General features: G+C 34.5%; 1 protein-coding gene across 1 annotated transcript in view; it reads left to right on the plus strand.

Moving 5' to 3' along the window:
- The window catches only part of LOC138704834 (short-chain dehydrogenase/reductase family 9C member 7-like), an 80504-nt gene that overhangs the window by 38583 nt on the left and 27393 nt on the right, over positions 1-14528 (plus strand). The window contains exon 2 of the mRNA XM_069833140.1: positions 9465-9691. Coding sequence (XP_069689241.1) covers positions 9481-9691 — 211 coding nt within the window. The 5' untranslated portion in view covers positions 9465-9480. The remainder of the gene's footprint in view (positions 1-9464; positions 9692-14528) is intronic.

Genomic DNA, 14528 nt, shown 5'->3' on the forward strand with positions numbered 1-14528 from the left:
AATGACAGTGAAACTAATGGCTCATCGTCGGGTGGCGATCAAAACCTTGTAATTCCAAAACTGGAAATTTTACAAGAGAAAGATATAATATTACTGATACGATATCATGTTCACTTGCTCTATTTTATGTACATGTCTTAAATGTCTGTTTAAATTCGACTGTTTACTAAATATGGTACTGCAATGTTTGCATACCACAGGCATTATTACAGAAGTTTGAAAACTAATCCATCAATCTCGAATGAAAGTAAAAGAAATCCAGTTCACAATTACTGCGGTAAATAAAACATTTTTATGCTTACAACGGGGCTCAGCGTCACACCGGAAGCGGAATTTCTTCACCGATAGCGCATGCGCAATAAAGGGAGCCGAGGGTGACTTTTATCGTCTCGTGGTTAAGGCTGCGGTCACATTGGAGGCACGCTTGGGAAAGTAAAATGGAAGCGCCGGCATGCCCAAGCGTGCCTAGAAGCTTGCTCTGGAAGTGTTGTCACATTGGATGCAAGTAACCGCTTCCACTTCCAGTCTAGTTGTCGAAATGGATTCCTCGGATGAAGAGCATTTAGTGTTAGAAAATGGAGTTTGAAGTTTTAAATGATAGATGAGGATGCATTTTAAGGGATGAATGGGTGAAGGAATATTTTAAGGAAGATGGTGAATATAAACGAATTTTTCCCGATTTTCTTAAACAGCCAGATTTACAGTATTTTAGAATGATGTCAGAAACATTTTACCACATACTTGAGAAAGTAAATCACTCACAAAAACAGCTACAAATATCACATCACACAGGCAAGCGTGCTAGAAGAAATAAATTTATTTGATCGGCGGAGACGGGTGAACAAGCGTGCACAAGCTTGCGCTTTTAACTTGCTTCCAGTGTGAACACCTTCGCCGCGCCACCAATAGTTTCAAACGGACATTCTCTAATTCTGTTTCTTCAGGCACGCTTGGGCACGCAGGTCCAAGCGTGCCTCCTAAGGCTTCGACCTTTAGAACCTTCGGCATCTTTACCCGCAAGGAAATATCTCTGGTACTCATTTCTGTTAGGACCTGAGTAAACCCCAGGGTCATAGTGCGGCCGGATGGATTGAAATAGATTAAAGGAGAAAATATATGGCCCCTCGGCCATCGAACCCCTGAACTTCGGCTTGCAGAGCAACAACTGACATTACCGCGCGTCTTCGTTGTCAACATACTTTATTAATGACTAGATAATACATTTGCTTTGAAAAACGTTTTTACCTTTTTGTTTGAATTATCACCACCATTACTCTTTCAGAATTCAAATTTATGATCGTCATAAAGTTTTTCCGCTCATTTGTTACTAAATGTATGAGTGTGCCACTTTCTACTAGTAGAGATTATCGGTCTTTGACTGAACCCCTCTATCCGGGAAACAGAAGCGGTGTAATTTTGGAGTGTTCTATCCCTAATAGAACTACTATCCCTGTCAGTCACGACTACTCTCTGTCCGTCTTTACTCTTTGACCTTGGATATGAGGCCATTCATATAGGAGGGGCTCATAACAGAAAGAACTTGGCTGTGAGATCAAACTGCGCATGCGTGGACTTCTCATGTACTGCCAGCGTGATCCATAGCTGGATTTATTTTCGTGTGCACATTCCAGATCAAATCAAGACGTTCCCTTGAAAATCAAGCTTTCAGGTATAACTCCCTGTAAAGTTGATTTGAATAAGTTCCCTCAAAATTATTCAAATCAACTTTACAGGGAGTTATACCTGAAAGCTTGATTTGCATAATACACGCCACTGTTCGTTAACAGAAAACCACAATTTAAGCCAAACAGAGTTAGTGTGCACTCAATGTTGGTTGCTTGAAGGTTGTCAGCCCACTTTGAGGTCTGTGGATATAGAGGGAAAAGTTGGATCGGTGTCGGGTAGAGTTTCCGGGTAGCTCAGTTGGTAGAGTGTTGGTACGTTTAACCAAAGGTCCCGGGTTCGACAACCGGCTCCGGAACAATTTTTCCCTCAAAATTATTCAAGACGTTCCCTTCGTACACTGGTTATACATCTTGCATATACGAAGGTTAGGTTTGGTTATTTAGGTTTTTATTAACGAAGTCCGCGCATTCTCAGTTTGATCTCACAGCCAAGTTCTTCCTGTCGTGAGCCGCACGTATTCATATTCGCTCCTCCCGCTTGTAAGGAAGGAAGATATGGGCTGAAGTCAAAATGGATTCAATCGTCCTAATCCAGTGATGGGCAAATTCCTGCACTGCATACATGCATTGTGCAAGAATGAAGCGGTGTACATATTCCACGCACCCGGCACCGATTCTCAGTCAACGCGGTGATGATAGAGTAAGGATTTTTTAATTGGTTATTTAACGACGCTGTACCAACTACTGGGTTAATTAGCGTCAATGGGATTTGCGATAGTGAGATGGTATTTGGCGAGATGAGGTCGAGGATTCGCCACACTACCTGGCATTCGTCTTGCGGTTGGAGAAAACTTCGGAAAAACCTCAATCAGGTAATTAGCTCAAGCGGGAATCGAATCCACGCCCGAGCGCAACTCCCGGATCGGCAGGCAAGCGCCTCAGCCGACTGAGCTACGCCGGTGTCTCGATGGTGCAAAAAGAGTAAATAAATCACATACATAACAATTAGCAATACTACTAATGAAATTAATAATTTTCGTGTAGTGCTGAACTGCAGTTGGCCACGAGGGTCCAGAATATAAATAATGAATTGAGGGCTTTGCCGGAAGAAAGGCGGATAGACCTATACGCCCTTCTTCGGGAAAACGATTTAAAAATGTAGTGAATAATTTGCTAATTACAGTAGCGAAATTTTGTTTTGATTGTACTGTACATACCTGCAGAACAGGGCTGCGTGCGTGTATAACATTTTATTCAGGTGCGTTTTAAAATCTTAGATTGCATGTATCTCAATTCGCCATATTGACGTATACGCCCTTTTTCCGGCAAACCCCTCAATTGTTCAAGAATTATATATAGTGGGACGTCGATTATCCGAACTAATTGGGACGAGGTATAGTTCGGATATGCAATTGTTCGGATAAATGATGATAAAAATGGCAGAGTACATAAAATATGTACCTATAAAGTTTCTTTACGATAATGTACCGTTATAATAATGCAGTGCACATACAAAATATTTAGGCCTACTATAGGGCTACATAATAATGATAACAATGACACAATACAGTACGTACCTTATTGCCTGAAGAAATCGCTGATTTTTCGTTGCTGAAGCCAAGATTTTATATTCTATAAAAAGTATTCAAAAAGTAACTTTCGTTTTCATACAGAGATCGCAGTAATCAACATAGGGACATCCTCAGTGATTCAGTTCGCTTCGAGCAGTGATACAGAGAGGATCATGTGGCTGTTATTCGCAGTGCTACGCATGTTCAAAAAGTGTACTCTAATTCAGTATCCCGCCAGCTGTGAGATACGCTCGATGATAGTATTTCTTATGGCGAAAATTGTAAAGCTGCTGAAATCAATCATGTTACGCTTTGAGGTGATTTATTTTTTTGCACGACAGCGCCTCCCGCATGCCTAACGTACTGTATCTGAACTGCAAAATTTCAACTGGGAAATGTTTGGTTATCCTCCATACAGCCCTGATTTGGCGCGAAAGTGATTACCATCTTTTCATGTATATGAAGAAGTGGCTTGATTCGCGGCGCTTACGATTTCGAAGTAGTCCAGCATCGTAGATTGACTTCAGTCATAAGCGGGAGACTTTTATGACTGCAGTGTTCAAAATCTCGTTAAACGCTATGCTATGTTTCTCAGTTTAGGCGGGAATTATATGGAAAATAAATCAAAGTTTGTAGTTTCAAACTGTTGTAAACAAATCTTGAAACCACATTGCCGTTTTTGTCACAATAAAACCGAAGTTACTTTATGAATATCTGTCATGTAACTAACAGATTTGCGCTTTTTCCTGAGAAAGATAAATTGGCCTGGTTTATTAAAAAAAATATCAGCCAATCTAATCTGCCACTTCTGGTCACTGAGACGATTTAGTAGCTCGAAATGGTCTGTGATGAAAGTTCTGAGCTCAGTACTACGTTCAAAGATTTTAAGATTTTGCCTCGAGAAAACTATCTTACAACAATCTGAAGAATCAGGGATTTGTGGCAGTTTCCCTTGTTTTTACAGAGTAATTCGAAAAATATCATTTTTAACACAATGATTAGTAATTTTTAATGCTTTAATCGAGAACATTCTTGAGAGACTGGAATTATTTTTTCAAGGAACGTGTTTGCAATGACTGCTTCCGTAATTTTCTATCGCTATCTTGTGAGGAGGTACGCGGTGTACGATCATCCACTCCTCCTCTATATTTCTTATAATGGCTGTTATCGCCAGGTGGACGGTACATTGGAAAGATTGGATGTGCGCAATGGAAGACTTTTAGAAATAAATAGTGTGAATTTGTATAACAAATATAATTAACAATAAATGAATAACAATATACATGAATGGTAAATGAAATAACAAAGAAATATGAAATAGGCGAATGAAAGTAACATAAATTAATCTGAACAAGTATCACAACGATATGTGAATCGTGACAGAATTACTAGACTGGGCAAACATACTTATAGGTCACAATACAATCTAATATGGCCATCACTCAATAATCAATGACTGACCTATTAACCATCTAGTCATGAAAACACTCTCTGAATATATATATATATATATATATATATATATATATATATATATATATATATATATATATATAAAACCATGTAGATATGAATCTCAAGACAACGCCCAGTCAGCACACTAACTCAATACATGACCCATGCAATCACAGATACCATACAATCTGACTAACCAAACTAAACACACACACACATATATATATATATATATATATATATATATATATATATATAAACTCAATAACGCAAAGACTTTACCCAGTATAAGGCATCACATAACTGATCACTATACATACCAATTCCACATAGACCTCGCATGAACTGTGCAGATTGCACTGACACAAAAATCTCTGTACTTTACAATAACAATGCCCAAGAGAGAGAGAGAGAGAGAGAGAGATACACGTTATATAAGTAACAGACGACAATTTCAAATCTCAATGATCGTTCAAATAGCAACGGAAACTCAATGCACTCGATTCCTGAAATAGCGGCAATGGGAACCAATAAATCAAAATGGAGTAGGGAAAATACTAGAACAACAATATGAGGCCCATACTATTCTAGTTCATTACAACGTCAAATGGAACGTAACCCAAAGATCGTAATCGCTGCTCTATCACACAAACCGTCTTGGAACATCAAAACCTCACATTTCAAATCACATCTCATCACGTAGTCCCGAATCATCAAACCTCACATATCAACTTATACTGCATTACGTAATCACCAATTATAATTTACCTCAAATATATATATATATATATATATATATATCACATAATAAATTACTCGACGCAATCACAATTACTTGCCCCCAAGACGTATCACTAGCAAGAGATTATTTCAAAGTACGATCCACTATAATCTCTCAAACACATAAAATCGAAGATAAAAATATCACGACGCAAATTTACCTACTCCACTGATACAAATCTGACACAAGTTGTAAGCACGCTAAATCACAAGATATACATCTGAAAGAAACTTCCATATAATGCGTATGTATACAAAGAAATATAGTGACGCACTGTTCTCGAACTATCTATCTCGATAAACTTAAGTTACGAGAATTGAAAACAGTTCGAGCTCCACTTGTCGAGTACACGTCAACTGCCCGAATGAAAACTATGAATTCGGGTTGCAACTCTTAAGTACTGTTACCCATGCGGCTTCCAACTGCTAAGTGATGTTAACTATACGGCGTACGAAACCTGAGTCCGTGATGTTCTCTCTACGGCGTGCGAGTCCTAAGTGATGTTCTCTCTAGCTGCCCGTGACCAAGTAAACTCACTCTCCCTCTCCCCTCGTGAGACGTAATCAACCGGCCAATAGGATAATTTGCAAAGAAAAATTGAAAGGATTCATAGCGCTATCTATAATGTAACGTCTGAGAGCGCTCTGACGGACGAAGTGACGTACTAGGTGAACGGCCATGATGGTTGGCATGGCTCACTTGTTGTGTGCGACTGTACCAATTGTTTTCCTTACTAAAGCATTTGCACTGTCCGTGCAAATACCAATACAGAGTTGTTGTCCAATGGTATTTCATTTTCTTTAAAATATATACTAAGGGTTCAGGAAATTTCATGTTCTCTTGCATTAGCTGACAATGGTTGACAAAAGATTAGACTTTCTTCCATAGGAGGACAAATACAAGTAAAAATGCTAGATCTACTAGATCTACATCAGTTAATTCGACCATTCGTAATGCAAACAGAGAAGATAAGAGCTGACAAGTAAATTGTGAATTCCTCTGTATTATAAGTAGGGCTGAAGAAAAGTATCGATATCACGGTAGTAAATAATTTCTATATACATTGTTTATAAAATGCGTCGCATTTCCGGGTGTCTGAAGGAGCAGAGTGAACATCCGCCTCTCCTCAATAGTAGACCTGCGTAAGTGACGTGAGGTTGTATCAGAATGCCGAAAGAAAAATCCAACAAAGAACAGATAATAGGAGGACTGATTCAGAACACGGGAAAATTGTGTTTGACTTAATTGATAATGATGCTTTATTGTAACTTTAATATTTGTTCCGAGTTAATTAATTTGAAACATAAGTAATCCTGTACATGTAAATTATATTATGAGTTCATTCATACGGAGCGGACTGTACAAGCAAAAACTGCAGTAACTATAAATAACTGTGCGTGCACACACGCATTTTGTAAACACGATGCAGCGTAACCTATAACCAATAATTTTTTCAAACCCTAATTATAAGTTACATATGTATTGAATGTATCATTAAAAGCGACATTACTGAATTTTATTTAACATACATTTTATAAAAAGTCAACAGTTCAAGGCCTCATTTATCCAGTTGTTCCGAATTTCGACTTAATAGATTGTAGGTGGAAATAGAATAGTTAGTAATACTTTTTATGCCCACAAGAGACAAAGGCTGTCTTGTCAGACGTTACTGCTAAGGAAAAAAATTCATCATAATACATAGTGCACACTTCTTGTACTAAAATTTTCATCAGAACATTAGTCTGGAAGGACATATACAGGAAGTTGCTATAGGCAAAAATACAACTCCAGCTAATAATTCTAATACCTCAACATACAAAATAGGCAACCATCGTGAAAACAACGGTTAAAACTCAGCTTCATAAGATATTCGTTCGCTGTCAATAGAATTTCCTTTGCAGTACATTAATAGATTTCGATGTATAGGATGTTCACATGACTTTCTTACAAAGCCATGCTAGAGTATGTCGTAACTATTGCTCACGAGGAGCTTGCCCATGTCCAAAAGATACTGTTTAATAGTTGTATGTAAGCCATTGAAGCAATTAATAAAATGTTTCCATATCATTCTAAACTAGGAAAATCTTTATTTTTGGTTAGATTGTTACCGTGTCCAAACGCCTATAGAACCAGGAAATATTGCACGTCAAGCATGCTCTACTAAGGTCAATAACTTTCCATATAAAATAGAAAAAACGACTTTAAATAATATGCGCTGCGGGTTGCTTACGCCAGAGGTTACCTCGTACGAGTTACAATTGGACATATATGGCTTAAGACCGGTTCAGACGTTGCTTGTTTCTGTGATAGATTTCAAGGTGGCTGCGATGATGGCTACCCTGCGTGCTCATTTACTATAAGTAATGCGCTCTGGTGGCTAGCTTGCTGGATTTCGACGGCAGGTTCCTTGCTATTTTTCGTGTTGATTTGCAGGCTGTAACCAATGGTGATGATATAGTATCACCATTGAAACCATGTCGCCATGTTCGTTGTTTTCCAATTAAACCTGTTTTTTCTATATTCTTTAATTTCTACGAAACAGCAATTAAATATCGATCTTTGGCTGCTTTGCACTTATGGCTCAATTACCTTATTACGACATTTACTATTGTTACTGTAAGACTTTATTTGTTTTCTACTCACGGTTTAGTTTCTTTCTGACCATGACTGTTGGCAACAGATGAAACAGCAGATGATTTTCCAATTTGAACTGTGAAAAGAGCGAGCTCCGTGAGAACAACTATCACCGTAGCCAACACGGGAGCCAGCATCGTATCCACCACGGCACCCAGCTTGCTAGCCAGCAAGGAAACACGCAAGAAAACAAGCACTGTGCTTATAACTAGCAGACTGATACCATGTGGATACTTTTATGCCACCTGAGGCGACACTTTAATTTAGAAAGTAATTTTTTCCCTCGTGTTATGGTGTTGCCAACTCGTGGGAAATTTCCCACAACGAGAGAAAAACAATACAAAATTTTAAGCTGTGGAGAAAAGGGAGAAAAGTTTCAAAAGTTCATAAATCGTGGGAAATATCGTTCGGTTTGAAGGTACATTTTATTTGATAATATTATTATTAATATAAATAACAATAATTTCAGAAGATAATATATTATACGCTTAAATCTAGATAACTTATTTGTCTCAATGCCATTTAAATTCATTGATTTGTTATTGTCAGCTGCTTCCTGCATTTCTTTGTATTGCACCATTGCACTGAAATGCATTATAGTGATTGCAGTTGACTCTGATTCATTTCAGTTATACGCATGTGCAGGGATGTTTCCGATCTCTGATAACGAATTTGAATTACGTCATGTGCGTCAGGAATCACACCAACAGCTGAATTGCGGCGAGAGGTGACAGTCCAGTAGTGAGTGATTTCATAATCAGAGTGCACGGTGTATCACAATAGCAATGACCAAGAAAATCGAGCCTTTTTGGGAGGGGTACATAACAACCCTTTCCGATGCCAAGTACAATTACGTGAAAATCATAGGAGCCTGCAAAAAACGTTATACACGTCAACATATATAGGCCTATGCCTAACTTGGAGTAAGGCCACAAAGGGAAACATCGAAGGAGGAAGGTTCGGTCCGGTGCTATGGATTGAATTCGGCGTAGCTCAGTGGTCAGAGCGCTTGGTACGTAGAACCAAGGACCTGGGTTCGATCCCCGGCGCCGGAGCGAATTTTTCTCCTAAAATATTAAGTGTCAACATTACAGATAAATTCTGTAGGACAAATTAATACATCTATAATAAATAAAATCTTAGAGGTTTGTTGAGCTATCATTTTGCTCACAAAATAATGTCATTACATATTTACATATCGACATCTTCCACATGCTTAATTGACTTTGGCTTTGAAGAAATTGGAGCCAAAATGATGGATATCAAATGTCTACTGCATAATGACATTCATCCTATTTATCATGTGTAATATAGGCCTATCTTGTTCTCATGTGCATTGTACATCCTACTTTTCTAAAGTCATTAACTGCTTTATGATACATGTTACATTTGTTGCAGGTGCCTCAATATAAAGATGTATATTTTCATCAATTTTCTGAAGAAGGTTGGAGTATTTTTTGCTGTACTATTACTACTCAATGTCTTCATATACAACAACCTGGTGTTCAACTTAGTACTAGTTGTGACAGCATTGTGTCTAACTGATTTTGTTTTCAATGTCGTATGGCACTTGATGCCAAAAGAGATGGTGCCAAATCTTAGCGATAAGGCTGTGTTCATCACAGGTAAGCAAAACTTCATGCAACAGAATTTTTCTGACTCTGAGTGGAATAATGTTAAACCGATAGTAGATTTCTGTTTCTCTAATTTTTTCAACTGTTTACTTTTGCATCATATTTATAACCTGACGTTACCTTAAGCAAAGAAAGATAATTCAATATAACAGAGTTAACTAGGTACAAGATACAAAGGAACGAATTAAGAAAGTAGTTAGGTACAGAATGAAAAAGAAAGTAATTAATAATAAGACAACAAAAAAGGAAGTAAGTCACAAAAGAAGAATGAACATAAATAAGAAAAAGTAAATAATCTAAATAAGAAACAAGGAAAGGAAAAACATTAGAAAAAACAGGATCGAAGAAAAATGATAAAGAAGACCACTAGAAAGAAACAAAATTGTAGGAGGTAAGGAAGAACACTTGGAAGAAATAAAAGATCGAAGAGAAAAGTTAAGAAGGAAGACTAGAAAGAAATAAAGCATGAAAGAAAGAAGATAAGGAGAAATACTAGAAAAAATAAAGAATCAAAGAAAGAAAGAAAGAAAGTAAGAAGAAACACTAGAATAAGTAAAGGGTCAAAGAAAGGAGGCAAGGAGTAAAACTATGAAGAAATAAAGGATCAAAGAAAGAAGGCAAGGAAAAAGTTATGAAGAAATAAAGGATGAAAGAAAGAAGGTAAGGAGAAACATTAAAATAATAAAGGAACAAATAAAGAATATAAGGAAGAAAACTAGAAAGAAATACAGAATAAAAAAGAAGGTAAGGAAGAACACTAAGAAGAATAAAGGATCAAGGAGAGATGGTAAGGAAAAACACTATGAATAAATAAGGGATCAAAGAGAGAAGATAAGGAAGAACTGTAGGAAGAGATAAGGGATCAAAGAAAGAAGGTAAAGAGAAACACTAAAAGATAAAGGAACCAGAAAAGAAGATAACGAATAACATTAAGAAGAATGAAGGATCAAAGAGAGAAGACAAGGAGAACTCCATGAAGAAATAAGGTAAGGAAGAAAACTAGGAAGTTGTAACTGATCAAATAAATAAGATAAGGAAGAACAATAAGAAAAATAAAACATCAAAGTTAGAAGGTAAGAAAGATCACTAGGAAGAAATAAAGGATCGAAGAGAGAAGGTAAGGAAGAAAACTAGTAAGAGATAAGGGATCAATGAAAAAAGTTAAGGAAGAAAATAAGAAAGATATAAATGATGAAATAAAGAAAGTAAGGAAAAACACTAAGAAGAATAAAGAATCAAAGACAGAAGGTAAAGAAAAACACTATGAAGAAATAAGGGAACAAAGAAAGGTCAGGAAGAAAACTAGGAAGACATGAATGATCAAATAAAAAAAAATTAAGGAAGAACACTACAAAGAATAATTGATCAAATAAAGAAGATAAGGAAGAACACTAGGAAGTAATAAAAGATAAAAGAAAGAAGGTAACGAAGAAAACTAGTAAGATATAAATGATCAAATAAAGAAAGTAAGGTAGAACAACAGAAATAATAATAATTGATCAAATAAAGGAGGTAAGGAAGGACACTAGAAAGAAATGAAAGATAAAAAAAAGAAAGTAACGAAGAAAACTAGGAAGATATAAATGATCAAATAAAGAAAGTAAGGTAGAACAACAGAAATAATAATAATTGATCAAATAAAGGAGGTAAGGAAGGACACTAGAAAGAAATGAAAGATAAAAAAAAGAAAGTAACGAAGAAAACTAGGAAGATATAAATGATCAAATAAAGAAAGTAAGGTAGAACAACAGAAATAATAATAATTGATCAAATAAAGGAGGTAAGGAAGGACACTAGAAAGAAATGAAAGATAAAAAAAAGAAAGTAACGAAGAAAACTAGGAAGATATAAATGATCAAATAAAGAAAGTAAGGTAGAACAACAGAAATAATAATAATTGATCAAATAAAGGAGGTAAGGAAGGACACTAGAAAGAAATGAAAGATAAAAAAGAAAGTAACGAAGAAAACTAGGAAGATATAAATGATCAAATAAAGAAAGTAGGGTAGAACAACAGAAATAATAATAATTGATCAAATAAAGGAGGTAAGGAAGGACACTAGAAAGAAATGAAAGATAAAAAAAAGAAAGTAACGAAGAAAACTAGGAAGATATAAATGATCAAATAAAGAAAGTAAGGTAGAACAACAGAAATAATAATAATTGATCAAATAAAGGAGGTAAGGAAGGACACTAGAAAGAAATGAAAGATAAAAAAAAGAAAGTAACGAAGAAAACTAGGAAGATATAAATGATCAAATAAAGAAAGTAAGGTAGAACAACAGAAATAATAATAATTGATCAAATAAAGGAGGTAAGGAAGGACACTAGAAAGAAATGAAAGATAAAAAAAAGAAAGTAACGAAGAAAACTAGGAAGATATAAATGATCAAATAAAGAAAGTAAGGTAGAACAACAGAAATAATAATAATTGATCAAATAAAGGAGGTAAGGAAGGACACTAGAAAGAAATGAAAGATAAAAAAAAGAAAGTAACGAAGAAAACTAGGAAGATATAAATGATCAAATAAAGAAAGTAAGGTAGAACAACAGAAATAATAATAATTGATCAAATAAAGGAGGTAAGGAAGGACACTAGAAAGAAATGAAAGATAAAAAAGAAAGTAACGAAGAAAACTAGGAAGATATAAATGATCAAATAAAGAAAGTAGGGTAGAACAACAGAAATAATAATAATTGATCAAATAAAGGAGGTAAGGAAGGACACTAGAAAGAAATGAAAGATAAAAAAAAGAAAGTAACGAAGAAAACTAGGAAGATATAAATGATCAAATAAAGAAAGTAAGGTAGAACAACAGAAATAATAATAATTGATCAAATAAAGGAGGTAAGGAAGGACACTAGAAAGAAATGAAAGATAAAAAAAAGAAAGTAACGAAGAAAACTAGGAAGATATAAATGATCAAATAAAGAAAGTAAGGTAGAACAACAGAAATAATAATAATTGATCAAATAAAGGAGGTAAGGAAGGACACTAGAAAGAAATGAAAGATAAAAAAGAAAGTAACGAAGAAAACTAGGAAGATATAAATGATCAAATAAAGAAAGTAGGGTAGAACAACAGAAATAATAATAATTGATCAAATAAAGGAGGTAAGGAAGGACACTAGAAAGAAATGAAAGATAAAAAAAAGAAAGTAACGAAGAAAACTAGGAAGATATAAATGATCAAATAAAGAAAGTAAGGTAGAACAACAGAAATAATAATAATTGATCAAATAAAGGAGGTAAGGAAGGACACTAGAAAGAAATGAAAGATAAAAAAAAGAAAGTAACGAAGAAAACTAGGAAGATATAAATGATCAAATAAAGAAAGTAAGGTAGAACAACAGAAATAATAATAATTGATCAAATAAAGGAGGTAAGGAAGGACACTAGAAAGTAATGAAAGATAAAAAAAGAAAGTAACGAAGAAAACTAGGAAGATATAAATGATCAAATAAAGAAAGTAAGGTAGAACAACAGAAATAATAATAATTGATCAAATAAAGGAGGTAAGGAAGGACACTAGAAAGAAATGAAAGATAAAAAAAAGAAAGTAACGAAGAAAACTAGGAAGATATAAATGATCAAATAAAGAAAGTAAGGTAGAACAACAGAAATAATAATAATTGATCAAATAAAGGAGGTAAGGAAGGACACTAGAAAGTAATGAAAGATAAAAAAAAAGAAAGTAACGAAGAAAACTAGGAAGATATAAATGATCAAATAAAGAAAGTAAGGTAGAACAACAGAAATAATAATAATTGATCAAATAAAGGAGGTAAGGAAGGACACTAGAAAGTAATGAAAGATAAAAAAAGAAAGTAACGAAGAAAACTAGGAAGATATAAATGATCAAATAAAGAAAGTAAGGTAGAACAACAGAAATAATAATAATTGATCAAATAAAGGAGGTAAGGAAGGACACTAGAAAGAAATGAAAGATAAAAAAAAGAAAGTAACGAAGAAAACTAGGAAGATATAAATGATCAAATAAAGAAAGTAAGGTAGAACAACAGAAATAATAATAATTGATCAAATAAAGGAGGTAAGGAAGGACACTAGAAAGTAATGAAAGATAAAAAAAGAAAGTAACGAAGAAAACTAGGAAGATATAAATGATCAAATAAAGAAAGTAAGGTAGAACAACAGAAATAATAATAATTGATCAAATAAAGGAGGTAAGGAAGGACACTAGAAAGAAATGAAAGATAAAAAAAAGAAAGTAACGAAGAAAACTAGGAAGATATAAATGATCAAATAAAGAAAGTAATGTAGAACAACAGAAATAATAATAATTGATCAAATAAAGGAGGTAAGGAAGGACACTAGAAAGTAATGAAAGATAAAAAAGAAAGTAACGAAGAAAACTAGGAAGATATAAATGATCAAATAAAGAAAGTAAGGTAGAACACCAGAAATAATAATAATTGATCAAATAAAGGAGGTAAGGAAGGACACTAGAAAGAAATGAAAGATAAAAAAGAAAGTAACGAAGAAAACTAGGAAGATATAAATGATCAAATAAAGAAAGTAGGGTAGAACAACAGAAATAATAATAATTGATCAAATAAAGGAGGTAAGGAAGGACACTAGAAAGAAATGAAAGATAAAAAAAAGAAAGTAACGAAGAAAACTAGGAAGATATAAATGATCAAATAAAGAAAGTAAGGTAGAACAACAGAAATAATAATAATTGATCAAATAAAGGAGGTAAGGAAGGACACTAGAAAGAAATGAAAGATAAAAAAAAGAAAGTAACGAAGAAAACTAGGAAGATATAAATGATCAAATAAAGAAAGTAAGGTAGAACAACAGAAATAAT

Source organism: Periplaneta americana, chromosome 8 (genome assembly GCF_040183065.1).
Source record: "Periplaneta americana isolate PAMFEO1 chromosome 8, P.americana_PAMFEO1_priV1, whole genome shotgun sequence".
In the NCBI taxonomy this organism is placed as follows: Eukaryota; Metazoa; Arthropoda; class Insecta; order Blattodea; family Blattidae; genus Periplaneta; species Periplaneta americana.